At 35.9% G+C, this 27,930-nt stretch overlaps 1 protein-coding gene across 3 annotated transcripts; it reads right to left on the reverse strand.

Annotated features, from left to right (window-relative positions):
- On the reverse strand, window positions 1-26,041 carry LOC140170157 (uncharacterized). 3 transcript variants are annotated; one of them, XM_072193478.1, is made up of 4 exons: window positions 25,860-26,041; window positions 4,628-5,395; window positions 2,747-2,860; window positions 1-2,227 (listed from the first exon to the last, which is right to left on the reverse strand). In XM_072193478.1, the coding sequence occupies exons 1-4, from the start codon at window positions 25,893-25,895 to the stop codon at window positions 2,045-2,047; spliced, it is 1,101 nt and encodes a 366-aa protein (XP_072049579.1). In that variant the 5' UTR covers window positions 25,896-26,041; the 3' UTR covers window positions 1-2,044. The 3 variants fall into 3 exon arrangements, with proteins under 3 accessions (XP_072049579.1, XP_072049580.1, XP_072049578.1); XM_072193479.1 differs by lacking the exon at window positions 25,860-26,041 and adding an exon at window positions 23,161-23,219; XM_072193477.1 differs by lacking the exon at window positions 25,860-26,041 and adding an exon at window positions 10,314-10,562.
- Window positions 26,042-27,930: the final 1,889 nt, after the last annotated feature.

Below are 27,930 nucleotides of genomic sequence, written 5' to 3' on the forward strand. Positions count from 1 at the left end.
CATAAAATGAATATAGAATTGTTTTGTTTTAATTTTTTGATGTATACTAGTAGCATGGAATGTTCTTTACCTATTAAAACCAAAGGGAACTGTTTTTGGATCACTATTTTTGAAAAAATCATTTTAATTAACAAAAGGTGTGGCTTCGGAAATACTCAAAAAATGCCATTTTCCCAAATTTAATTAAAAATTCATAATTAAAAAAGTAAATGAGATATTTCAATTTTTCTTTTTGATTTGGAAAGCACTAGTCAAGTTACATAAAGTAGTGCAAACAAATGGGCTCAAATGTGATTGCAAAGGTGGTTTCTAGAAAAGGGGTAAATTTGTTTTGTTGCAAAAGCCCTTACATCTACAAAAGGCACAATATAAAAGATATAATAAAATAAATAGGAAGGCTTCAAAATTGTACCAAACCTATTCTTTCAGTTTCTATTCATCAACACTTTATCCAAACCCAAATTGAATCAAATCGAACCGGTAATACTTGCACAATTAAAAAAGGCTGTTTTTCTCAAAAAGTCAAAAGTGGATGTAAGGGGTTTTGCAACAAAGCTCTTCAATTGTAGTTCGAAACTAAAACAGTTGAGAATAACTATGTAATAATACTATTTTAAGATTTTAAATATCATTTTTATTTATATTAAAGGAGTATTTCGTGATCCTAGCATCCTCTTTTTATGACATTTTTCAATACATATCAACGAAAAAAAGCATATTCCCAAAATTTCAGTTGATTCTGATATTGCGTTTGCGAGTTATGCATGATTATGTGTATTACACTGCTCCATAGTCAATACGTTGTAATTTCGTTCTGGTGCACCAGAACGAAATTCAAATTTCACGATATCTTTGCTAAACAAATTAATCTGCAAGAAATATTTTGTACATAAACATTATGTAGCCAGAGGTTTCCAGTGATATAAAAATCTCAACTTTTTTGAGAAAAGTGGGGGATGAGGCTGTGGATCACGAAATGCCCTTTTAAGTGACATCTTCAAGATTTTGGAAATATCTTCCATGTGGGGAGTATGTTTTTCAAATGTAATTGGTCAGGGTTAATCAGTTTGAAACCCGTACTCCCTCTGTATTATGCCTTTAACTCATACTCCCTCTGTGGACAACTGTAGCTAAATCTTCCACAGGCTATTCCAAATGGAGCCCATTTTCACATTTTGCCAGGCCTATTGTCCAGTTTGGAACATGACATGTGTATCTATCTGATTGTTCAAAATAACTTAAATAAGTAGTAAACTTAAAACAAAATAAGTAGTAAGTACACAATATGACAAAGTACAGTGGAAACTCATTATAACGAAGTTGTCAGGGACAGAAAAATTAGTTCTTTAATATCCAAATTTCGTTATATCAAGGTTGTAAAAACAATAAATAACAAAAGAATTTTGTATCTTGGTTCTGGAAAAATACTTCTTTATAACAGGGTTTTTCTTGTATCCGATTTCGTTATAATGAGGTTTTACTGTAATAGCTTTCGAACCCTTCACATCTTGATACCAGAGTAAACTGGTTTCAATATATGTGACATGATCAAGGGGAATGAAGCCAATGTTGTTAATAATTTTTGAGTTATTGGTAAAATTATTGGGTTTTTTTCAACAACTTACAAATTGTTTATAACCAGAAGATGAATTTTTCATTGGGCTTGCATAGCATTTTTAAAGAGCTAGTAACCGATGTAAAAAAAAACGCCTGAAATTTAATATTTTCAACATGATATATTCTTCTTTCCTTTGATCATGTCACATATTTGGTTCATGTGTAAGTAGCATTTAGAACTACTATCAGTTTATGAGTTTTTCCATACATAAACTTATATGACAATATGTACAGAAACCATTGTTACTGAAACTGAACAAGTCAGGTAAAATATGTTTCTTCACAATGCCTGAAAAGTTGATTACCCCCATTACAGCACAAGAGGTATTATTGTCATGCGTTTCTAATACATGTTCACTAGGTATATGCTGGATAATTGTCTCGCACAAGTTTGGAATGACTTCAGTGGTATAATTGGCAAGACATGTCACGATGTTGCACTGGCACTAGCACCTGCTTCATCATCAGACTCGTCATCGTATAACGGATCATGTACTTGTGCGTCCCAATCGACTTCAAACTCTCCGCTCAAATACCTTTTCCTCTCTATTTCCAAATATTCAATTTGTTTCTCCAGTCTAGCATTATCCTCTTTCAAATCTTTCTCTTGCTGGAATATGAGATAAAATAAAAAGGAATAAGTTAAGAGATATCACTTTTTTGCAGGGCGTGGCCAGCTTTTTTTGGTCGGGGGGCAAAATAAAATCGGGGGCACAGACGAAAAAAAAATGACAGTTGCATCATACAATACATGGTATTTTACACTATTTCTGTCCATTATCAGGATGGAAATGGGCTTCATCTTTGCAATGTGCACGCGTAACGTGCAAAAATTTTGTATTTTACACTATTTTGGCCCAAGATCGGGCTGAATTTCGGTTTCTTTTCTTTTGCCCTTCTCATTTTCTCTTATTTTTTGTCAGAGGGGCACTTTTTTCTTTCATTTTTTGTCAGGGAGGGCACTCTGCCCCACCCTGGCTACGTTACTGCTTTTTGTGTAATTTTCATATTGGTCATAATTTTCATATTGAAAACTTGCATGGCCCATCCTTTCCACGAGCATGTGTAGCCAACAGTTTGAAGAGTGCGGGACAGGGGGTACAAAATGAGGCTGACGACTGTGACATACCTGCACCAGTCCTACATGCTCTGCACCTTTCTTCTTTCTGCTTTTCATAGAAGCAATTCTTTGTTTTTCTCTTCTCTCAGGTGTTCTTGCTGGTTTACCGGGCTTACTTGTAGACTGTGGAAACAGAAGGAAATGTTGAGTCATTTTGAGTGCCTTTTAAACTTCATTCTATTACCCTCATCACAACTAAATATACAAAATTTGTTAAAACACATCACATGATCATGATGATTGCCCTTTATTCTGTATTCTTATTCAATGGGTGCGTCTTGTAAAGAATTCACGTAATTTGATTGGTTTACTGGTGTATAATATCTCACAATAGTTGATAGTGATATTAGTTAGGGCGCGCGCCGCCACGCAACGGCGGCACGCTTGTTGCTCCTCAATGATCACGCGATAATGCATTCAGCAGTAATACACGTCGGCGAGAACTAAGAACGCGATTCGGGCGGCTTAGATGCTCGTGATGGTTTCATTCATTTAAAACAACGGGATGTCCTCACAAAAGTAACTTTATTTTTTCTGAAAAAGGTACTTTTTCTCTAAAAATTACATTAAAACTGAATAAGAATGAGAATAAAAGATATGCGCCGGCATCCACTACTCAAAATATTGGCCAGCCCATCCATTATGACACGATATTGGATAGGCAAAAGACAAAATCCTATCTTTTATTCTCTAAATAACATTCTAAGCATAACATTGCTTATTTCTACAATATGTGCTGCCACTTTGTGTACACACACCACCTTGAAGTAAACAACTTAAAATAGTTGGGCAAAAAAGTGACATTTTCTCTTTAAATTACAAAGGTGTAGCATTATCCTTTACTGCACCTAGCCCATATATTACATTTTTACTGCCGTGGACACATTATTTATGGGTGTATACTGTATTACTACCCTTTATTTCTTAAATATGCAAAATATTATGACATTGAGCGCATAAGGACTGATTAATAGTCCAAATATTCGATCTTGAAAATTTGATGTATTCATTATTCAATCTGTTCAATTTATTTTTATTTTCTAATGTATGTTTGTTGACAAAATATCAATTATTTTGACATCTGTTATTTGGTGAAAAATTGGAAATATATTATCGATTTTACATCAACAAATATTTGTGAGAAGTTAAAAATGACTGGAAATACATTGAATAATGAATACTTGTTGGCGAGTTGTTGCATCAAAAATTATGAACCGGACCTAAGAAGGGGTTTCCATATTTGATTTGCATGTTAGGCCCACACCTTAATGAAGTGCTCAAGACACTACCATATGTTGCTCCCAATCATGGGCTTTGTCCCCACTCAACTTTCTACTCAATCAAAATAATAATCTGAAAAATCCCCCTCCCCCATGAGCCACTGCACATAGGGGAAATAGTGTATTGCCCAATTATGTCACCCAGCAAAATCAGTGTTTTTAAACATGTAGGGAGATGTGTTCCTGATTACCTAGACACCACCAGAACTCAAGAAGACATCAATTTTTTTCACTCTTCTGAGTCATGGTGTATCTGTTATGCCCCTGGTTATTTTCAGGATGATTCAGATGACAAAATGGTCTATTCATTTGGGCTATTCCATTCAAAATCCACACTCCCCCTGTGGAAGATTTTGGTAATATGAATATGAATATGGATTGAACACATCAGCTCCATTTGAAACCAATGAAACGCACCCTCCCTTAGTGGAAGATTCAGGTTGAATCTTAGAGGGTATATGAAATGCAAATGGAGCCACCTAATGTGTTCATTCCATTTTAAATTCATACTCCCTCTGTGAAAGATATTTCCAATAATCTTCCACAGGGGTAGTGTGGAATTTAAATGGAATAGCTCATTTTACCAATAATATACCAAAAGTCTACTTACATCTGGTTGTTCATCTTGACTTGCTGATGATGAAGCTCCTCCTTGACTATATGACATCTCCCCACCAGAGCTTGCTGGACTAGGGGCTGAGAGTACCGAGGATCCAACTGATGGAGGACCTCCTTGGTAATCTATAGGGGATCCAACTCCTGCAGATGTTGATGCTGCTTCTCTTGAGTAATGTTCAAGTGATACCATGCCTGCTGATGATGCTGTTGCTGATGCTGAAACATCTCCTTGAATTGATCCCACATTGTCTACCTGCTGATGAAGTTGCGGTGCATTATCAACTCCTTGTGGAGACCCTGATGATGTTGATGGTTCTTGTGAAGCCGGATCTGGTGAATTCTCCTCCATTGGTTCTTCCCCAGATCCAATGCTCACATTCTGTTGAAAAGATCTCAGCCAATTGCTGACAAAGTTCACACACTGCTCGCTAGTACGGCCTGGGATACGTCCGTCCTTCTTAGCCTCCAGTGTGACGCTAGTATGTCTGTTTTTATTGTCCTCCAGTGTGACGCTAGTATGTTTTCCCTTTTTCTTGTCTTCCTGTGTGACCGTAGTATGTCTGTTTTTCGTGTTTTCTAGTTTAATGCTATTATGTTCGTTTTTCTTGTCCTCCTGTTTGAAAGTATTTTGTCTATACAACAACACCGTACAAGGTGTAATGGGGCTCTTTTTGCCAGAGGGTTTCTTGAAAACGTTGTCTTTCAAATTCAAATGAAGGTTAGGTTTACCATTCTGGGTGAAAATCTCGGAACATTTAGTCTGCAAAAGACAAAAACAAAGTTTTTTTAAATAAGATAATCTGAGCAATATCTCAGATTATAAAATGGGTTATAGATTAGGGTTAGGGTGACGATCAACAGGATTAAGAGATGTATTAACTAAATTTGTCTAAAGTTTCCTTACTGTTTTCCTAAACTTACCCCCCCCTCATTTTACCCGCCCCCATGGCATATAATTATTGCACAGCCCCTCATTATTCCCCCACAAATTTGCAAACATTTTCCCAAATTCAGGGAAATTAAGCTACATTTTGAATATAAACTTTAGGTCTTTTCATTGAATTTGGTATCTTTTCAGGGCCAGTTTTCAGAATCCCAGCTTCTCATTCCCTCCAAATGGGCTATTGCAGTTGAAATCCATACACCTCTATGGAAGACATGACCTTAATCTCTCACACAGGGGGTGTGAATTTCAAATGGGTTACCTGAATGGGGGACTATGCACACCCCCTGTGCCTGTGTGGGAGATTAAGGTCATGTCTTCCATAGGGGGTGTATGGATTTCAACTGGGAAAAAAAATTACTTGTTTATATATACAAATGCCACACTTCTCCTGATTATTTTAAATAGCAATTTCTTTTATATTAGTAATTGTAAGCATATGCCCTCACCATAGTTTTACACAACTAAAGCGGAATCATGCTTTCAACAAAAAAATTAACATTGCCAATGAAGTACATGGGTGTGAATTTCAAATGGGACTACCTGAATGGGTGACTCCATTTGAAATTCACACTCCCTGTGTGGGAAATTAAGGTCATGTCTTCCATAGGGGGCGTGTGGATTTCAACTGGAATAGCCTAATTTCACATCTCTAGTATAGTAAAACAAGGCTGGCAAACATTCCTAAACAAAGGTCGACTTTCATAATATTATCAGGAATATCTGGACATTAATTACATACAGTTCAAGTTAAGTTCAATTTTATTTGTCAACTCATGATTTATATGAAGTGTACTTGAAAATTATGAAGTGCACCCCAACTTAGTCTACTTTAGTAGACCATTTCAATTTATCATCCCTCTTATCTCTCGGAATCCTGTTCTGATCCAACAGCTAGCTATCCATGAAAAAAATGCTATTTTCTCTGGGCAGAGCGGTCACTGGGGATGTGTTGTGTTTTATGCATGGAATCAGGGCGGATTTAGGGGGCGCAGCCGGCTGCGCCTCTATTTTTTTTTACTAGCAACGGGCGCCGCCTAACTTAAGGGCTGGGGTATGAACGTTTGGACAGTATTTATTTTGGGACATCAGAGCACATCAGACATATCGAATTGCATTCTGAATACGAAGAATGTCATTCTGATATCAAATAATTTTGATTTTTTGAAATTCGCAATTTAATACACATTTTATGGCAAATCATTAAAATTGATATTTTGATATTTAACAGTACTTGAAGTAAACTTTATAAATCTGATGATTTATACTTAAAGTGCATGTAGGTGGGATGAAAAGCCGACGATCAATTGAAACTTTTGACCTTTCGTATTGAAGATATGGATTTTTTTTCCCAAAACACCAAAAAAAATTAGGTCTTTTTAAGAATATATCATTAGATTTATATAATTTACTTCGAGGACTGTTATATATCAAAAATTTGAAAAATATCAATTTTTTATAATTTGTCATAAAATTTGTATTATATTGTGATTTTCAAAAATGAAAATTATTTGATATCAGAAAGACATGCTTCAGATTCAGAATGCAATTCGATAGGTCCAAGGTGCTCTCATGTCCCACAAAAAATACTGTCGAAACGCAATAAACGCTCATTTTAGATCCCTTAAAATACAAAAAATTAAAGAAATTAAAAAAATGAACAAATTCGGCCATGAACAGCAAACAATGGGCCAAAACCGTTGAGTTTTCGAGGGGGTAACCCCCTTAACACCATTTTTTCGTCGTCGACCAAAAGGCGCCCCCTCTATCAAAAATTCCTGGATCCGACCCTGGGAATGGTATGAATTGTTTATCAAAAAGGGAATGCAATCCCAACTAATCTCAACTTGACATAGGCCTATGAAAAGAGTAATCATGCAGTGGCAGCACTAGGTTTTTTCCGGGGGCATGGGGGATCAACAAATCTTGTTTGCACAAAATTGCTACAAAAAGTGGAAATTTTCATGATTTGGGGTTTTTGTTGTGGGAGGGGCAAGAGTTCTGACTTATATAACATGGTTCTATATACGAAATAAAGTAACTTTACAAATTATATTAATTACTTGTCTAAATGCATGAACATAGTCATCAAGAATAATTATTTTTATGAATAACAAATTAAAAAAAATATCTAAATCAATAATGCAAATGATAATGACGAGAAAAGTGGAAATAATTAATGCAGTAAAGCATTCAATGTAGGCTACTTCAGTTCATCAGGTGCACTGTCATTGGGTTATTCCAGTTGAAATCCACACATACCCCTGTAGAAGAGTTCAGAAATAGGTTTCATAGGGGGAGTATGTTTTTCAAATGTAATTGGTCAGAGTTAATCATTTGATACCCAGTCTCCCCCTGTATTTATGACTTTATATCTTCCACAACTGGAGTGAGTATTTCAAATGGAAGATACCCAATTGTCTATTCTATTCAAATTTGACACTCCCTCTGTGGCAGACTTTAGCTAAGTCTTCCACAGGGGTAGTGTGGAATTTAAGTGGAATAGCCCATTGTACTGATTCTGAGCATGTTATCTTTATAGCAACAGAACCAAAAGTTCATGGTTGATATCAATCATTTTTTCTTAAACTGATTACATTACAATTTCACATATTAACCAAATTTACAAAATCTTATACTTTGAACCACAGTTTGAACTAAGTAAGGCCAAAAAAAAAGGTTATTTGTCAAATCCACACGCATATGTATTTTAAAGCCATCCTATCGAGTAGTCATATGCGCTGGGCCTTTTTTACCTTTGTTTAGCCCATGTCCATAATGTACGATCTTATAATATGAAATTGGTTAATTTTTTTCAAACCTGATTTTTTTGCATATTTGTAATGTTTACACATGTCCCAACTTGCACCTAAATGGAATCGGCCAAATTTGTTGTCTTTGTAGGTCAACAGAGCAGAGTTCGAATATGTCCTCCCATAGAACTGCATGTTAAATGGTCAAAATAACCAATGGAGTTTCTTTCACTTTACCTTGTTATTTCAACTTAAAATGGACAGCAACCCTTCCCGGCAGTTATTACTAATATTATTTCAACATTTTGAATAGAAAATAACAAAATCAAAATTTGACGGAAATCGTACATTAAGGCTTTAATTAAGACAAAATTTTACATGAATCTGTACTGACAGTATATAAATTGGCTACATGTATTTGAATGGGGTTTCAATTTCATCAATACTGCTGGGTTTTTTTCATTTTTTGCCAAATTTGTCATTTCAAAAGTATCAAATTACAATTTCAATGACTTATCCTTCACTTTTTTAAGCAATTTATAAAAAAAATTAATTTTTTTACACTTTTGCTGGGATCACTGAATGGGTCTTTAAACACAGTGACTTTTGTTATCACAATCAGGTCAACTTTCAGGTCAACAGCCTTTTGCTAACTATTTTGACATATTCTTGGAAAAGAAGAACTGAAATAAAATTGACAGGGGCAAAATTTAAATCATAAATATTGTACTTGCAGATTTATTTTGTGTTAAAGTCCTGGAGCTCAATAATTCATGTTCAATTAAAAAAACACAGAAAACAAATAATAATATTTAACAATAATAATAATAATAAAGACATATTTTTTCTTCTGAAAGTTGAAACTATGCTACATTTATATAGTAAATAAATTTGATTGATTGTTTGATATAGTGAAAAAAAGTAAAATCAAAATATGGAAAGAGAATTTGTCATGGTGATTATTACATTTTTAGAGAAAACTTGATTTTATTGGTTCCCAAATTGAAACTACCAATGTTTACATTATTTGACCCTGCACTGAAACAAATCCACGTGTTTTCTCATTTTTTTGACAATACACTTCATAGATCACCACTATAAAACACCCACACTGACTATGAACACAAATACCACTGCCCGTAGTCCATCCAGTACACAAAGCGTTAAAGCGTAAAGTCGGGGAATCCCCTGTATTTCGCAATAGCATTATAGACTTGTTTCAAGTCCTTGGGCATCCTTAGTTAGTGAGTGATAACTACATGGAAGCTTTGCTGCATCTTCCAAAAATTCCTGTTTCTTTCTAAAATTCTGAATTTATTCTTTCAAAATAATTATTTACCATCATAACTTTGGCATTTTAAAAACCTATTTGACATTTGCCTTGCTTAGGCCACATAGTGGACTCTCTCCCGCTCTCATCATACTGCAGTCGGCCAGTGGCGGCACCAGGATTTTTTTCGGGGAAATGAATTTCAGGGGGGTAAATCAACAAATTTTGCACAAAATTGCCGCAAAAGTGGAAATTTATGTGATGGGGGTGCCTCAAAAGTGGGGGGCAAGAAAATATTGGGATTCCACATAGGCTTAGGAACCGGGGTTCGCAGCCCCTATCAATAATTTTTGAAAGGTATTCTAGCCCCCCCCCTCCCAATAATCCTGTGTGAAGTTAAAAATTTGTGATAAAATAGAGGGAAAATCCGGTGTTTGTGCAAACTTTCTGCCCACGAAGGGGGAAACCATCAGGGTGGCTCACAAAAAGTTTCCGATTTTCAGCCCCCCCCACCCCCATGTTGAAATGTTGAAAATCTTCCTAAGCCAGTGCCCTATGATACTAGTACTACTATCACTGGTTGGGAGCTGTTGGGTCCGGTAGGCCTACATGGCATGAATAAGAAAAAGTAAGGAGGAAGCCTTGATCAAGACTATAGTCTTAATGCATCAACAGGGCTATCAACAAAGCACTGCTCTGCACAAAATCTTACCTTAATATCCTTATGCTTTATATCTCCTACATTTTCTGCGCAACATTTACAACCTCCAAGTCCAATCACCTTTGTCTTACGACTACCCTTGTTCCTTGTTACAACCATTTTGAATGATATTTTGTGTAAATCTCCTTCTTCAACAAAAAAATGCTCAAATTCAAAGTATCGTAGCTAGTATCTGCAGCAGCAGCAGTGGAGCTTGGCAGTATTATTCAACCATCTGCTTGCACTCTCTCTCAGAGTTGAATTGCCGAGGCTTGTCAACATAACAAGTCTGGCGCACTGCGCATACACAGACTCATCCAATAATTTCCCAGTGAACTCATTATTAGTCTCGCGCCCAGACTGTGGTTATCATCACGAATATATAAGGAACCATGAGTATTTGGGAACAACAGAAATTGGATGTGAAGTAGACTAACTTATCAGCTATTATAAAGCTATATTTAGATCAATAGCTTTCACTTCACTGTCCTTGAATATGGAATGGGGAATTCCCCTACAACTCGTACACAGACATCACATAGCGATAGATGTATTTTTTAGTGTATATGGTTCATGCTATGTTTTATGTATGTTAAAGAGTTAAGCGTAATTCAATATCCGCACTTAATTATCTATATGAATACAAACGTTTTTAGTCAGGAACATTTCTGGCCACATTTAATTGGTTATAGATCTAGCACAATGATCTTTTCATGTGTAAGACATTAAACTTGTGGCATGCAGAGCTATGTTTTATATTAGGCCAACAGCAAATGTTGCATTTGAAAAAAAAAAAATATTATGAAACATGATTGGAGCGCAAGACAGCTAAAGTATAGTGTAGCCTATGTGAAAATGTGTTTTGATGAGGAGGATAATGATTAAAATTAATACAAACATTATTTATTGTTATTATTATAGGGGCCTAAATATTATTACTGTTATTATTATTATTATTATTATTATTATTATTATTATTATTATTATTATTATTATTATTATTGATGTTGTCATCATCATTTAATATCATGCATCCTTAATCATTATTATTTCAACTATACCCTTAAAGTATTCGGCCTCAGTGGAGTGGCAAGTTGAGATTAGATAGCGAAATTTCCTTTTACCCAGAGACCAGTCGCGGTAGGCCTACTACGTGGGGGAGGCATTTCCCGCCCAAATATTTTTCTTACCCCTCCCCCCAGTAAAAACACAAAATAACGAAAATGTCCACTTTTTTCGGCTATTTTGCGCAACATTGGTTGATTTTGCCTCACCTGAACCCCCCCCCCCCCCTTTCCTAAAAGAGTACCAGATACTGCAGACAGTAAAATTGTTCACTTGGTTATTGGGCAGGGAGTGGCCTTGTTCTCTATCTTCAAATATGTTTCTCACTTCTCTTTCCATAATATTATGGCTTTTTAGCCTCACGGGCTTGAGCATTCGAGCCTGGTCCTATCCGACCCCAAGTGTGTCTCGGATCGACCGTTTAAGCAAACAAATTCACACAAAAGAGACACGCTGGAGTGACTAGTTAAGTACAAAGAATACATGCCCTAATTAATGTCTCGTATCCGGAAAACCCAGGTCAGACGATCAGACATGGTTTCATACATGTTTGTAAACAAATGTGACATATATGATCAAGGAAAATAGGTCCTTATACTGCTAACATAGATTTGGCGATACGGCCAACAGAAATGTTCAATATCTTTTGTATTTTATTGTTTACTGCCACGTAAAAATATGCAATATCTCCAAAAACGTATGTCAAGCTTGTAGCCTCTTTTATTGGTAAGAATGTTGAATAAAAAAAAAAGATTTTTTTATTTGTTCAAGATTTGACTCATTTATAGCTGGTCTTAAATATTACATTTTTGTAATTGATAAAGTCAAAGCAGGTTGATGGCGAAACTGAAAATAATGAGCTGAAAGTTCACAAGTGCATGTCAAATTAAACTTGGTATATAAGCAAGTATATATGTGTTATTTTCATATCGAATTAATACAGTAACGGTTCATCCAAAGTTCTTTTTACTCGTCCCTCCTTTTTATTGGCTTAATTTAGGGTACACCTATATATATAGTTCTACTCTCTAACACTAAATATTAAATTTAACTCCAACCCTAACCGCAACTTTTCTTGTAGAAAATCCCATATTTTAGGAAATAGCCGAAAATTCAGACCCGGTGCCCCCCATAATGATCGGTGCCATGAACTCACGTTACGCCACTGTCTACCCTGCAAACACAAAAAATGTTCTTAAAACGTTTATTCAACAAACGTTTTAATAACATAAAAGATCATGAATACGTTTTTAGAATAGTTTTTTGCATCACGTTTTCAAAAATGTTTTATGAATGTTATTAGGCCTAGAACCAAAACATTTAAATATTTTCTGTTAAAATTTATGCCGGATCTAACGTTGGACCTAGTCTGGCTATGGAGATTAGTTCTATGAAATTTTTTGGAACTTAATTCTAAATTTAACTTTACTTGAACCCAGAGCTAACATGTATATAGGCCTATGGCGCAGCCCGAATTCATTTATGGAAAGTTTACCATGATTTGTCGATTGGTGGCGATTTTCGAAAGCAAAGTGTGCTATAGGCCTAAATGAAAATATTTTTGGAAAAGTTGGAACCTCGGACGTCAAATGTTTTTGACCCCCCTAAAAAAGGGGTTTTTTTTATCCCCCCTCTTTATGGTCTAAATATTTGTTGATCCCCCCTTCATGTCCTAAAAAAGAAACCAAAAATATACATCATTAACTGTGGCATAGATTTCTTTTTGACATTGGGGTTGGAGAAAATTTCTTGAAGTCCAGTGAATCCAGTACCTTTTGCCAACAAAATAAGTTCATGGTAAAAATGCGCGCGAACCGCACAAAATTATTTTGCCATATTGAAGCTAAACTGGTGAAATATAGTACAAAACTGGAATTAATTTGCGCGAAGCTCCAAAAAATTGGCACTTTTTAGTTTAAAATGACCAAATATGGGGTTAATTTTCGTTAGAAACCCATACAGGCGTCAACATTGGGGGGATGATTGTGGACCAGCCCCCCTATCAAAATATTGGGGGATTTATCCCCCCCCCAGCCCCCAGGATCTACCCCTATGGTCATTAACTCATTAGCTAAAAATTACCGTTTGGAGTTATTACTCATTGGAGTCATAGTGTTACACCCAAATTGTAAAGTGCGCACATTTTGTTGATTTGTAGCTTGAGATTACAAAACTGAATACTTAACATCCACAAATTTTCGAATGTACCATGCCTTCTCGTACATTTTACCCCGGAATTTTACCCTCAAATTTTTTGATCCCCCTATTAAGGACTGAATTTTTTTTTGATCCCCCCAATATTTTCCAACCCCCCCACCAAAGTATTTATGAACACTCCCTAAATAATTATTCTCATGTTCACCTCGATCATGGGCCAAAATAGTGTTAACTACCAAATATTTGCTCACTACGCGCCACGCGCGCACATTGTCCAATTGAAGTCTTTTTTTTTTGGAAGCTCGTAGACTTACATGAACTCCCAGACAAACAAGTAGGTGGTATGTCTATGCATGTACTTACATGTACAGTCTCTCTAAAAACCGCTATAAGTATATATCCCACCGATAATACCGGGTCAAAATTATACAACCGGATTTTTTTTTCGATTTTGCCCGATTTTTATTTTCCCCCACCCCCTACCAAGAAAGTTTGTTACGCCCCTGGATGGATGTACGCACATGTGATAATGATTGTAAGAGGAGTACATCAAAGTAGTCTGTTATCACCAGTGTGTTTCACAATATATGTCGAAATCATGGCGCTATTATATAATTTATGTATGGAAATAGACAATAGTTGACCAGTTTGATTACTAAAATAAACATGCTAAATGGACTGAGGTGAATAATTTGTGTTGTTCGGATTACTTTACAAAAATCCTGCAGTATATGACAGTGTAAAGGTGGGCGGTTATGCAGATGATCAAGCAAATCATGATCAATGAAACAAGATTCATGATTCTGTTGGTTATGCATATGCAGGAAAGGCTTAGATTAATGAACAGTTTGAGCGGAAAATCACGGAAATGATGTAAAATATAATCTGAAGATGTCACAGCAGGGTGAGAGTTTATACACTCATAGATGGACAGAAGGTAGTAGAGGGAACAAACATTCAAAATGTAATGTAAGAATACGTCAAAGGTGTCTTGTGGAGATGCAGGTTCAAGATCTGAAGATGGTGTTAAGTGAAGTGGAACTGAGCCACAAGAGATGTGACTCGGGAATGGAAAGATGCACAACTTAATCATGTTAATTGAGTTACAGAAGTGAAACGTTATGTAAAGAAGGACCAAAGGTCACAGGAAAAATAAATTGAATTGACATGTGAGACAAAAGATTGAAAAACATGCAAATGAGGAGAGAGTGGCTAGTAGTATGGAGGAAGCTTTGCGTCAAAGGTGTCTAATGTCACCATTGTTATTTACAATGTGGAGATGCAGGTTCAAGATGGTGTTAAATGCAGTGGAACTGAACCACAAGAGACGTGATTTGGTAGTTATGCAATGGAAAGATGCACACCTTAATCATGTTAATTGAGATGAGTCACAGAAGTGAAACATTGCCTGACTACTGAGTCACATCTCTTGTGGCTCAGTTCCACTGCATTTAACACCATCTTGAACCTGCATCTCCACATAAATTGTGAACAACAATGGTGACATTAGACACCTTTGACGCATTCTTAAGCTTCCTCCATGCTACTAGTTTACTCTCATCTCATGCATGTTTTACAATCTTTTATCTCACATGCATGTCAATTCAAAATTGTGAGGTTCAAGATGGTGTTAAATGCAGTAGAACTGAGCCACAAGAGATGTGACTCGGTAGTCAGGCAAATGGAAATATGCACACCTCAATTGAGAGTCACAGAAGTGATACATTATGTAAAGAAGGGCCAAAGATCACAGGGAAAAAACAACAACAAAGAAACATTTGAAACTGTTGGAATGAGCATCTATGAGCTGTGATTAAAAACTTATATCCACGAGAAAATGGCATTGGGGGGATTAAGAGTGCGTCAAAGGTGTCTATTCACCATTGTCGCTTACAATATGTGTCGAGATGCAGGTTCAACGGTATTATTATAAATACATTGAACAGGGGTTAGAGCTGGTTAGGGAGCCAAGTAGTCAGGCAATGGGAGGATGCATACCGGGGATGCATACCAAGCGACGGCAGCAAGTTAACAGACTGGTGGACGAAGGGACTGGAGGGACATCCTATCTGTAGCTGGAACTAACCCTTAGAGAATTGGACATAAGCAAGCAAGCAAACAAGCAAGCAAGTAAGGGTAAGAGAAAGAATGACAACAAACAAGCTTCTAATAGTACTCTAGCTCAGCGAAACTATGGAAAATAGACTAAGATATCATCTGTCATCTGTAAAAGACCCATTTCAATCAGACTGTTTCGAAACACAGACTACTAGGCGATTGTCTTCTTGCAACATCGGATGCATCGAATTTTGTTAATTACATAATAGTATTTGAAAAACTTAAAAACACATAATATTGAATTTCAAAACGTGTGGCACTGCATGGTCTAAATACTGACGATATTAATGTGCCGTATATAACATTAGATTATTTGGGACTGATTTATGGCTGTCATATCCATTTCACTGAGACAAAAATACTGAAAATGAAACTAACAGTAACAACATGAAGTGAACTATTGTTTATTATTACTATTGTACTATTTTATTGTTTATACTGACATGAAAAAACAAAAACAATGTGATGCCATTTTACATGTTTGAACTATATTATTCTAATCGCAACTTTTTTCATCCGATGCCAAAGTGAACTATTTTAATAGTCTTAAAAGACATCCCTTTCTCATGCAGTTGTCCCCAAAATATAAAGTTATTTTTGGCAATAGAATGGTTTATTGAACAGTTTGCCAGATAGCTTAGTTATACTGCATCTACTGTGGCATCCGTTAAGAATCAATAGGAAGTCCTACCTATCGAAGAAGAGGACTAAGGGTGGTGCAATAATTATGTGTACCCTGGGGTGAATTCTCAAAATGGTCTGCCAAAATCGCTTGCCCCCCTTTGGCCGTGGCAAAAACCTTTGCCCCTTTCGACGTGCCAAAAACCTTTGCCCCCCCCCTTTGACGTGCCAAAAAATCTTTGCCCCCCTTACACATGCAAGATTTTGGGGAACCCGAATTTAAAACCTTAAAGTGTCTTAACATATAATGCGAGCGCAGCGAGCAGGAAATTTTGCATATTTGAACATGTTCGTAACGTTTTCCTACGCCTTTTTAGGGCGTAATATAGAAACGGTGCCCAAAATATCTGTGCCAAAAATTGCTTGCCCCCCCCTTTCGACCTGCCAAAATCGCTTGACCCCCCTTTCGACCTGCCAAAAATGCTTGCCCCCCTTTGGCCTGCCAAAAATCTTTGCCCCCCTATAATTCACCCCCGGGGGTACACATAATTATTGCACCACCCCTAACCAACTAAGTTGGTACATCGGGGTAAGTATAAGTAAGAAGCCCGGTAAGCAGTGGCCTACAAATTAAAACCGACCTATCTCTAAAATTTATATCGTCTGTATAGAATCCGCATAATTCGTCACCCAAGTAGCGACAGACCGGTTTAAGTTAGCTACAAAAAAATACACCTTTGCATAATATTCACTTACCTTTGCACATTTTTCTGCTTTAGAAAGAATGATTGATGAAAACTTTTTCACACCGATCACATTTATTCTGGTGAAAACAGCGGTAGCAAATTCAAAATGTGCTCCAACTTTCGAGTCTATATTCTGCACATGCGTATACTTGAAAATATGTTGCTCTTCGACCTGTGCCTGTCTTGTGGAAAACAAATTACCCTGGAACATAATGTCCCACGTTCCCTCTTTATAAGTAAAATAAAGTATTGCGTTATCCGGGGCGTACCCCAAAAAACGCGATTGCATTGCGTTTTCATACGCTACATAGAAGAAATTTGCATATAAAATTGAAATTTAGAGCTGTTTAGGCCATGCTACCAAATTTTGCGTGATCTGCGTGACTGTTTTGTCCACGTCATTGCCGTAGTTTTTCCTACTGGTTGGAGAGGATGTTGTGCAATATGACAGTATGTAAAAGCAATAACCAATTTCAAAGCGCAATATTAGTTGGACTATAATAACATTACAGCGGTACTCATGATTCCAATGCTTCTTGCCTCTTTAAGAGACCATCTTTACTTCAGCTCAACGTGAGAGGTAACCATGTTTCTTAATTATCCTTCAAAAATATGTTTCCTTTATGCTCGTAATACAATCAATAATAAATTGTATTTGCTTATTAATTCTGAATTCCTGTACATGTCGGGCAGTTCAACGCCTCCAATCTTGTAGTTGTGAATGAAAACAATTTAAACCATTTAAACCCATAATGTATGATTTCCGTCAAATTTCATTTTTTTAAATTCTTTACCCAAAATGCTTAACTGCCGGGAAGAGCTGTCCATTTGAAGCCGAAATAACAAAGTAAACTAAAAACAACCACTGGCAACCACTGAAATCTCTTCATTATTAACTTTGTGCAACTTTGCAGTCTCTTCTAAATACAAGATCATATTATACTTTAATTCAAACTACACAGACTTATTATCATGATTATGTCCTTGTTCATATTGCTGTAGTTTTACTAAATTCAAAAGCATTATAATTTGTTACTTGCTTGGAAGTTTTAGCATATAATTAAACTCTTCAGTAGCTTGAAGAGCTTGAATCCCATAGTATAATCATACTGATTACTGACTCCTTCCATGCATCATGCATCTGAGATTCTTTGTAAACAAACTGAAGTGTGTAACATAAATTATACTTAAGTGGGTTTGTTTCTGGGATTTTTAGTCCTTTTTCACATACAATGCTTCACTATTTTGACACCAGTCTTCGGATCTTTCAATTTTCTCAGCCCTGCTTTCTGGTTACTTGCTACCGTTGCTTGGTTAAATCATGGAGGTATATAAATATTTATATACCTCCATGGTTAAATGCAATATTAAGATATACATCCTCACATTGCCTGACTACTCTTTTCACTGCATTTATAATAATACCATCTTAAACCTGCATCTCGACACATATTGTAAACAACATTGGTGACATTAGACACCTTTGACGCACTCTTCCCCTAATGCCATTTTCTCATCGTGGATAATTTACAGCTCATAGATACTCATTCCAATAGCGTCAAGGTATACATCCTCTCATTGCCTGACCACTCTTTTCACTGCATTTATAATAATACCATTTTGACGTATTCTTAAAGCTTTAAGTTTTCCCCATGCCACTCTCACCTAATATACATGTTTTTCAATATTTATCTCCCATGTGATTTCAAAATTTCTCTATAGGATGTACAGGAGTTTCACCCATGCAGCTATGTATTTTGAGTTTTTAATTTGAATCACACGTCTTGTTTCATGAAATGCAATTAAGGTATGCATCCTCCCATTGCGATGCCTGACTACTTGGCTCCCTAACTCCTTTTATAATAATACCATCTTGAACCTGCATTTCGATATATATTGTAAACAACAATGGTGACAATAGACACCTTGGCACACTCTTCGTCCAATATCATTTTCTCCTTGTGAATATAATTTTGAACCATTGCTCGTATAGATACTCATTCCACTCTCATTATTAAGGTGTGCATATTTTTATTGCCTGACTATTGAGTCGCATCTCTTGTGGCTCAGTTCCACTGCATTTAACACCATCTTGAACCTGCATCTCCACATATATTCTTTACATAATATTTCACTTCTGTGGCTCTCAATTAAGGTGTGCATATTACCATTGCCTGGCTATTGAGTCACATCTCTTGTGGCTCAGTTCTACTGCATTTAACACCATCTTGAACCTGCATCTCCACATCCTCTAACGCCATTCTATCCTCATGGACAAGTTTTGCTCAATTCACCCAACCGTATTTGTTTGTTTTTTCCGGTGATATTTAATCTTTCTTTACATAATGTTTCACTTCTGTGACTAAGGTGTGCATCTTTCCATTGACTACTGAGTCACAACTCTTGTGGCTCAGTTCCACTGCACTAATTTAACACCATCTTTAACCTGCATCTCCACATTATATTGTAAACAACAATGGTGACATGATTAGACACCTTTGACGCATTCATAAGTTTTCTCCATACTCTCATCTCCTATGCATCTTTTTTTCTCACATGTCAATTCAAAATTGGGTTTATTTCTTGTGACCTTTGGTTCTTCTTTACATATTTCACTTCTGTGACTCTCATCTCAATTAACATGATTAAGTTGTACATCTTTCCATTGCCTGACTACTGAGTCATATCTCTTGCAGCTCAGTTCCATTCCACTGCATTTAACACCATCTCATCTTGAACCTGCATTTCCATATTGTAAACAATAATGGTGACACCTTTGACGCATTCTTAAGCTGCCTCCATTCTACTAGTTACTCTCATCTCGTGCATGTTTTTCAATCATTTGTCTCTTTGTTTTTCCTGTGACCTTTGGTCCTTCTTTATATAATGTTTCACTTCTGTTACTCTCATCTCAATTAACATGATTAAGTTATGCATCTTTCCATTGCCTGACTACTGAGTAACATCTCTTGTAGCTCAGTTCCACTGCATTTAACACCATCTTGAACCTGCATCTCCACATATATTGTAAACAACAATGGTGACTTTAGACACCTTTGACGCATTCTTAAGCTTCCTCCATGCTACTAGTAGCTACTAGTTACTCTCATCTCATGTGCATGTTTTTCAATCTTTTGTCTCACATGTCAATTCAAAGTTTGTTTTAGTTTCCTGTGATCTTGGGTCCTTTACATATTTCACTTTTGTGACTCTCATATCTCAATTAACATGATTAAGTTATGCATCTTTCCATTCCCTGACAACTGAGTCACATCTCTTGTAGCTCAGTTCCACTGCCATCTTGAACCTGCATCTCCACATGTATTGTAAACACGAACAACAAAGGTGACATTAGACTAGCCACTCACCATTATGTGCAGATGTTTTTCAATCTTTTATCTCTCATGTATCCAAAATGTCTCGAGAAGGTTCAAAAGTTTCCCCCAGCTATGTATTTTAAGTTCTGAAAATTTCATGCTGATTCCTTTCATTATCTGTAAACAGATATTTTGGGATTTTTAGTCCTTTTTTAACATACAATGTTTCACTACTTTGACACTCTTTGGATCTTTCAATCTTTGCACCCCTGCTTCTGTTAACTTGCTACCGTCGTTTGGTAAATGCAATTAAGGTATGCATCCTCCCATTGCTTGACTACTTGGCTCCCTTTTCAACCTTTTTGCATATTTATAATAATATCATCTTAAACCTGCATCTCGACATATATTGTAAACAATTATGGTGACATTAGACACCTTTGACGCACTCTTCCCCCAATGCCATTTCTCCTCGTGGATAATCACAGCTCATAGATACTCATTACAACAGTGTTTATAATAAGGTATACATCCTCTCGTTACCTGACTACTCTTTTCACTGCATTTATAATAATACCATCTTCAACCTGCATCTCTAGTACATATTGTAAATAACAATGGTGACATTAGACGGACACCTTTGACGCACTTTTAAGCTCCCTCCATGCCACTTTCACCATAATGTTTTTCAATCTTTTGTCTCTCATGTCAATTCAATATATAGGATGTTTTAAATTCAAAAGCTGGGTGAAACTTCTTAAAAGAAGTTCGATTCCACCCAGGTTTTTGAATTTTGAGTTTTGATTCACAAAGTATTTTTTCCTGGGATCATTAGTACCTCACGTAATGTTTCACTTATGTGATCTTTTAGTACTCAATCTTTGTAATCCTGCTTTATATACTTGCTATACCATCGCTTGGTGAATGCAATTAAGATGTTCATGCTCCTATTACCTGATTACAAGGCTGTATATATATGTACCTCTTAAGCCTGCAGAGCATTTACACAATTTTTTGTATCATCACTTTACAGATTTATGTCAAGTAAAAAGAAAAGAGTATAAAATACACTTTTCTAGCATCTCATAATAACAAATAATTATGTTATGGTTGCAGATGAATTATAGATTCAAAAATCTACTATTTTCCACTCATTCATTCCTCAGACAATTTTCGATAGGTAACATAATAATTTCCTGTATGGAAGTACCGCGGGGTGTAATAACCCTTCCAGAATTGCGTGTTGCTGCGTGACAGAGGATGTGACATGTAAATCACATTTGGCAAACTGTCATCGCCTGATGGATGATACAATCAATTACATTAACAAGATCAGATCAGAGATTTAAATATCTTAAACCACAGTTGCTATCATCTGATCATAAATGTTCATTTACATGCGACATCTTCGTTATACCAGACACAATTTGGTTTGTAACTCCCATATAATGTGGCAATACAATAAGTGAGAAAACAATAAGCATTCTAATTGATTGTTGTTTGTAACTTCGTGCAATGAAAAAGCTTGAAAACGCGATTGAAATAGTCTATGCAGGTACAAGTTTCTCATGACCCAATTAAAATGTTCATACCAAAAAAATGGAAAGAGAATCTTACCTGAATATGATTTGAAATACTGTTTAAACTCAGGAGAATTCCAGGCTTGAATTATACAGCCTTATTGCTTCGAGATTGCATAACTATATGCTTGTATGCTTTTATTATTTTTCTTATACTGAAATACCATATTGCTATAGGTGTGTAGTTTTAAAAGCTTTACAATGTATATATATACTATGGGTGCTTTCCAATTGGGAAAAACCATGCATCAACTGACGTTCGTATAGCATCATCGCTATATATGCACCTATCTTTACTCGAATGTCTTCAACATCAGTATTATAATCACTCTCTCGTCTTAATTGGAAGCTTCCAATAAGTTTGTAGTTTTAAAATGTATATATACTACAGGTGCTTTCCAATTGGGAAAAACCATGAACTGACGTTCATAATATATGTGCGCCCATCTGTACTCGAGTGTCTTCATCATATCATCAGTATATTATAATCACTCTTGACTTAATTGGAAGAATAAAACTGTTTAACGTATGTCAGTTTGTCGTACATTTTAATGTTACCATATAAGTCTGTGAAATTACCTGCAATTTATATTTAATTTATAACCAAACCAAGAATCTAGGCATGTGAATGAGAAATCACATACCCTAGAAAAAATGTGTCTGTGATGAAATCTAGCACTCAATATGATATCGAGTTATTGACCTTTCTAGTATGGGTACTTCCCCAGCCTTACGCAATACTTTCTCCAATGTCATGTACATCAAGGGGGATCAAGGGAAGGAAAATATATTCCATTTTAATTTCATAGGGCATCTGCCATCTAATGCGAGTCTATTCCAGTCCAAATATAAACCGGATGTTTTATACCACTGGACATAGTGTATTATATATCGGTGCTTTCTCATTTACCTTAAATGTGTGAATTTTTTAGAAATTATTATAACAAATGCACGCAGATATTTTCAATGTACATAACAATTGATGGATTCCATCCCCTGTCATGATCAGTCAGAACCATCTTCAGAATGATGATTGTTACCGGAACTCTTTATTTCTTCATTAATTCGGAACCAATATTCAGATAAAGCTTAATGATACTTTCGATGTATTTTGACCGGTTTCTGGTTTTGCTTGTATGAAATAACAAGTCGTCAATTAACTTACGAAGTTTCTGAATTCACATATTTTACTTACTAATTTGTGGATAAAAATGCATTTAATAAAATCTGACATAATTAATTTCGTACAACTTACCATATTTATAAACATGTATGCATAATTTGTAGAACCAACGTGGATACCATGAGATGCACTGTATACACTCCCGAGTGGTAGAAGACAAAGGACTAATATAAAATTGAACTGTGCCGCCTAAAACTTCGCGTTTTTCGTGTGCTTGGTATGTTGACCTGACGACCTCTGAACTTGTTTTAATAGTTGAACTACTCGAGAAACTTTTAAACTACACTTTTAAACTACACTTGATATTAAAAGTTTAACCAAAATATCAAAATAATATAAATCATTTTGTAATTTGACGAAAATGCGTTAAATGAACCTAGGTTCGCGAATAATTTGTTTTTGGGCGTTTGAAAAATTACGAGTGTCCAATTGCATCCCCCGCTCATGCCACGTCATGTCAATGTTATGCATTTGTTTACATGTTATCTAATTTTTTTAATAATTCTATTATTCTATTACTTTCGTACATTTTTTTAACAGAACAACAACTTTCGTCGTATCATTTCAAATTCTAGACTGAGACTGTATTTATATACTATAAAGGTGTTTAATAATGTTTTAATCGGTACCGGACGATGCGATGCCATCATTACATACTACTTTTAGCATGGGGGTTAGTGGCAAAGTAGCTCAAAGTATCTGGACAATTATTACCTGAAGTCTTGAATAAAATAATTGAGAAAAATAATCATGACCTCAAAAATCTTCCTTGCTATTCATAACCGCATTATCAAAACGTTGCTGAGCTTTATAAGTCTTGACAGTTTTAATTAACATGATTAATTAATTAAAATTTTTAATATAATAGCCATACTGTATGAGCTGATGTGCAACATGAATATTTTGTATTCTGTTTATCTAACATATTGGTGCTAAATGTTAGAGGGTCTTGCAACTCAGTGAAAGTATAATGATCTTATAGTGCATGAGTACATAAGCAGTGCACTTTTTACTATAGTTCAAATTCACATGATGATTGCCAACAAAATACATGCACTTTTTGAGGCAATGAACATGACGAATGACTTGATAGTCACTCATGATCTCATAAATGTGTAACCCTATAATTAGTATCATAGAGCTATATAGCCTTTTGTTGATGTTTGTTGATTTTGTTGAATTAAATGCATGTTCAGATGTTGATTGCCAAAATTGCTAGTATGACACTATATTTCATATTGCAACTTGAAAACATACTTCTTAGTTTTGATAGACATGATAGAAGCACCTCATGATTATTAGCCTATGGAAGACATGATCTTAATCTTCCACACAGGGATAGTGAATTTCAAATGGGTTACTTGAAAGGGGGACTCCATGTGAAATCTACACCCCCTGTGTGGGAGATTAAGGTCATGTCTTCCACAGGGGGTGTACTATGAAGGATTTCAACCGGAATAGCCTACTATTTTAGCTTATTTCATAACATTTAACATGTTCGTTGACCATGGGTGATACAAAATGTTGTAGTTTGTAGAGTTCAAACGCACATGCAGGAAGGCTGCCAACATCCGATTACTATTAGTTGACACTATAAAGTTTCATCTCAAATTACTGATAATGAGCTATATAATGTATGATTTTATTTTATTTTATTGTTTTCTTAGATCATGGCATAACAACTCACTATTACAGCTTGAACTAGACACTGAGCTTCACTGGAGCTATGATGATGATCAAGCAAATGAACAGAGAGTGCAGAGTTGAGCTAATTAATTGGTCAATGTTCATACCTATTTTCTTTTAATTAATGTCCAATTCACTTTAACTTTCTAAAGTGCTCTGCTCATAAAATGATAAAAGTGCATGATACAGTCAAAACTTAACATTTGGTATGCAAAATGTAAGAAGTGTTTAAGTTAAGAAGAAATTTGCTGCAATAAAGTTTGTGTTTTCTCTAAAAATGTTAACCTTTCAATTATTTAAAAGCTTAGAATGCCTTAACACTGCATGCATTTCTATAAACATGTTTTTTTTTTTCAGAAAGTTTGAGCACGTTCAGATCTGTTAAGGTGTGCATACCTGAATATATTTTTGCAGTGATCTCAAGATTATGTTTAACATAAAATAAGCTTTATGATAACCACTTCATCTTTACATGACCTTAAGACCCAACATTATGGCATGTACAAAACAAGTCTACTTTAGACCTGGTCTATGGAGACCAGGTCTAACTAACTTTAGACCTGGTCTAACTTGTTTTGTGCATGGGTATGATCTCAAGTCTTCATCCAACCATACCCCCTATGTCAACCCCAACCCTAATTGTAACCTAAATCAATAAGCCTTCACTATTTCACTTGCCATGTTGAGCTTGATGCAATTGGGGTAACTATCAAAATAAATTGCAACTAGCAACTCCCAATCATACAATGTCCCTTTTTAAACAAGCAAATTAAAAAGTTAAAGAAGCAAATAAAATGCTTTGCATTAGGCAATTATTGTTAGAACAAGATTCATGCAATTGCAAGAAAACATCTTTGATTTTGATGAGAACAGCTAGAAGATGGGTGGCATTTAATATTATGCATCTCAAACTTAGTCAGAACTTTGTAAGGATCATGGTTTGTGCATGAACATGATGAATGAAATGTTAAAGATATTATAGAAACTTTTGCAATTTGCAAAAAAGCATCAGCAAACTAACTGTATATGTGTGTGCTTATAATTAACCAATCATGAGCTCTAATAGAAATAACCCTAAAACTCACCTTCATTTTGCACAAAACCTGAAATTTGCACTGCATGCACCTCAAAAATGGTTTCCACTTGCTCCAGCTCCAAAATCAAACAAAAAATATTTCCGATATTAGTCCAAAGCTATTACATCTGACCGACCATGCAGGTTTTATATCACTCAATGCTGAAATCAGCTCTTCTTCCAGATTTCCCTATTGCAAGTGTTCCTCCGAAAAGATAAGCAGAGTTTGCTCTATAGATAAGGTGATTATTGCCTGATTATTTCCATCCGGTTGGTCGGTAGCGCCCTCAATTACTTGGTATTACCGGTATTGCAGGTAAGTTTCTATGAATGAACTTTTGTGATCGAGTAAACAATGGTATCACAGGGTACGTTGGTCGATTTCACCTGTGGAAAACTTTGGAATCACTGGGTCTGTTCATTGGAATCGCCGGGTGCAACACCGCGCCGTTTATATGCACTAGAGCTATACCCGTATGCGAAAATGATTATTAAGCTCAATATGCCGTTATCTTAGTATAAAAATGGTATAGGCCTAATGCTATAGGGACTTTTATTGAGACCGATTCCTCCAATTTATTGTACGGCCAAGTTTAAACCCAATCCAGCTGATAGGATACTGTTTCACCCCATATGACCTTTGACCGCAGATGACCTGTTGGATGACCTGTGACCTCAGATGACATTACTTAATTACCGTAGTTAATTAAATTAATTAATTAATATTTATTTGTTTTACTGACTACTCTTTCTTTCTTCCTTCAAAACCCACAGTGGGAGACATTGGCTTAATATAGATTTTACCAAGTTCAAGTACATACATGTATCAGAATGCATCAGAGCTATTGATAGAACACAGGCAGCAAGTGCAATTGTTTATACCATGGTCACTGACTTGGGCACTGTGGATTTTTGAAAATTCACATTTTTGCGGATTTTGAGCCCAATCCTTTACCGATCGCAACCAAATGTGATCCCTCCATTCGACCGAAAGTAGCTTAGGACACTCCCCATATTTTCCTTGATCTCCCGTATAAATTACAGCCCAATCGGACCAAGTTTTAAATTTGACCTTCGACCTCCGATTTCAACCAAAGGTAGCGTAGGACACTCCCCATATTTTCCTTGATCTCCCATATGAATTACAGCCCAATCGGACCAAGTTTAAAATTTGACCTTTGACCTTCGACCTCCGATTTCGACCGAAGGTAGCTTAGGACACTCCCCGTATTTTCCTTGATCTCCCGTATGAATTACAGCCCAATCGGACCAAGTTTTAAATTTGACCTTCGACCTCCGATTTCAACCAAAGGTAGCGTAGGACACTCCCCATATTTTCCTTGATCTCCCATATGAATTACAGCCCAATCGGACCAAGTTTAAAATTTGACCTTTGACCTTCGACCTCCGATTTCGACCGAAGGTAGCTTAGGACACTCCCCGTATTTTCCTTGATCTCCCGTATGAATTACAGCCCAATCGGACCAAGTTTAAAATTTGACCTTTGACCTTCGACCTCCGATTTCGCCCGAAGGTAGCTTACGACATTCCCCGTATTTTTCTGCATCCCCCGTGCGAATTTGGCGAGGTTCGGATCAAAACTGACGGAGCCTTTTACACACATACATACACGCAACATTAGGCAAATTATAGTAAGATTACAAAATTTACGTGTCAAGTTCCATGGCTACCAAAGGCCAATAATATTATGATGAAAAGAAATGAATTGAACCTCGAGTAGGTGTTTAATGAACATCTGTGTAAATAAAAATGATAAGGAGCAAAAATAATTGCATGAATAGTAGCAATAATTAAGATATAACGTTTATTTCAGCTATACCATTATCATTATGGGCTAATTATCTGCTTCAGTTTTGTGTAACTCAAAACTTATGCAGGCTAGTTTGCCCATCAAGCAGTTGTCCATGAGCATGCATATCTTTTAAAAGCTTCTTTAGCACGGGCTAACTCACCTGACATGACAGTAAGTTTTCATTTTATTTGCTTTGATTGATATGTACGTACATGTTTTTATGATCATTGATATTTAATTTATGATAATTTGTACTATTTTTATGATC

This window comes from Amphiura filiformis, chromosome 14 (assembly GCF_039555335.1).
Source record: "Amphiura filiformis chromosome 14, Afil_fr2py, whole genome shotgun sequence".
NCBI lineage: Eukaryota > Metazoa > Echinodermata > Ophiuroidea > Amphilepidida > Amphiuridae > Amphiura > Amphiura filiformis.

Bases quoted from the DNA above. Each gene is read 5' to 3' on its own strand.
- LOC140170157 (XM_072193477.1), bottom strand. From the start codon at position 10,421: ATGGTTGTAACAAGGAACAAGGGTAGTCGTAAGACAAAGGTGATTGGA. The intron at 2,861-4,627 runs GTAAGTAGACTT...CTGTTTCCACAG, and splicing joins GTCAAGATGAACAACCAGAT to TCTACAAGTAAGCCCGGTAA. The intron at 2,228-2,746 runs GTATGTCACAGT...CTCATATTCCAG, and splicing joins AGCATGTAGGACTGGTGCAG to CAAGAGAAAGATTTGAAAGA.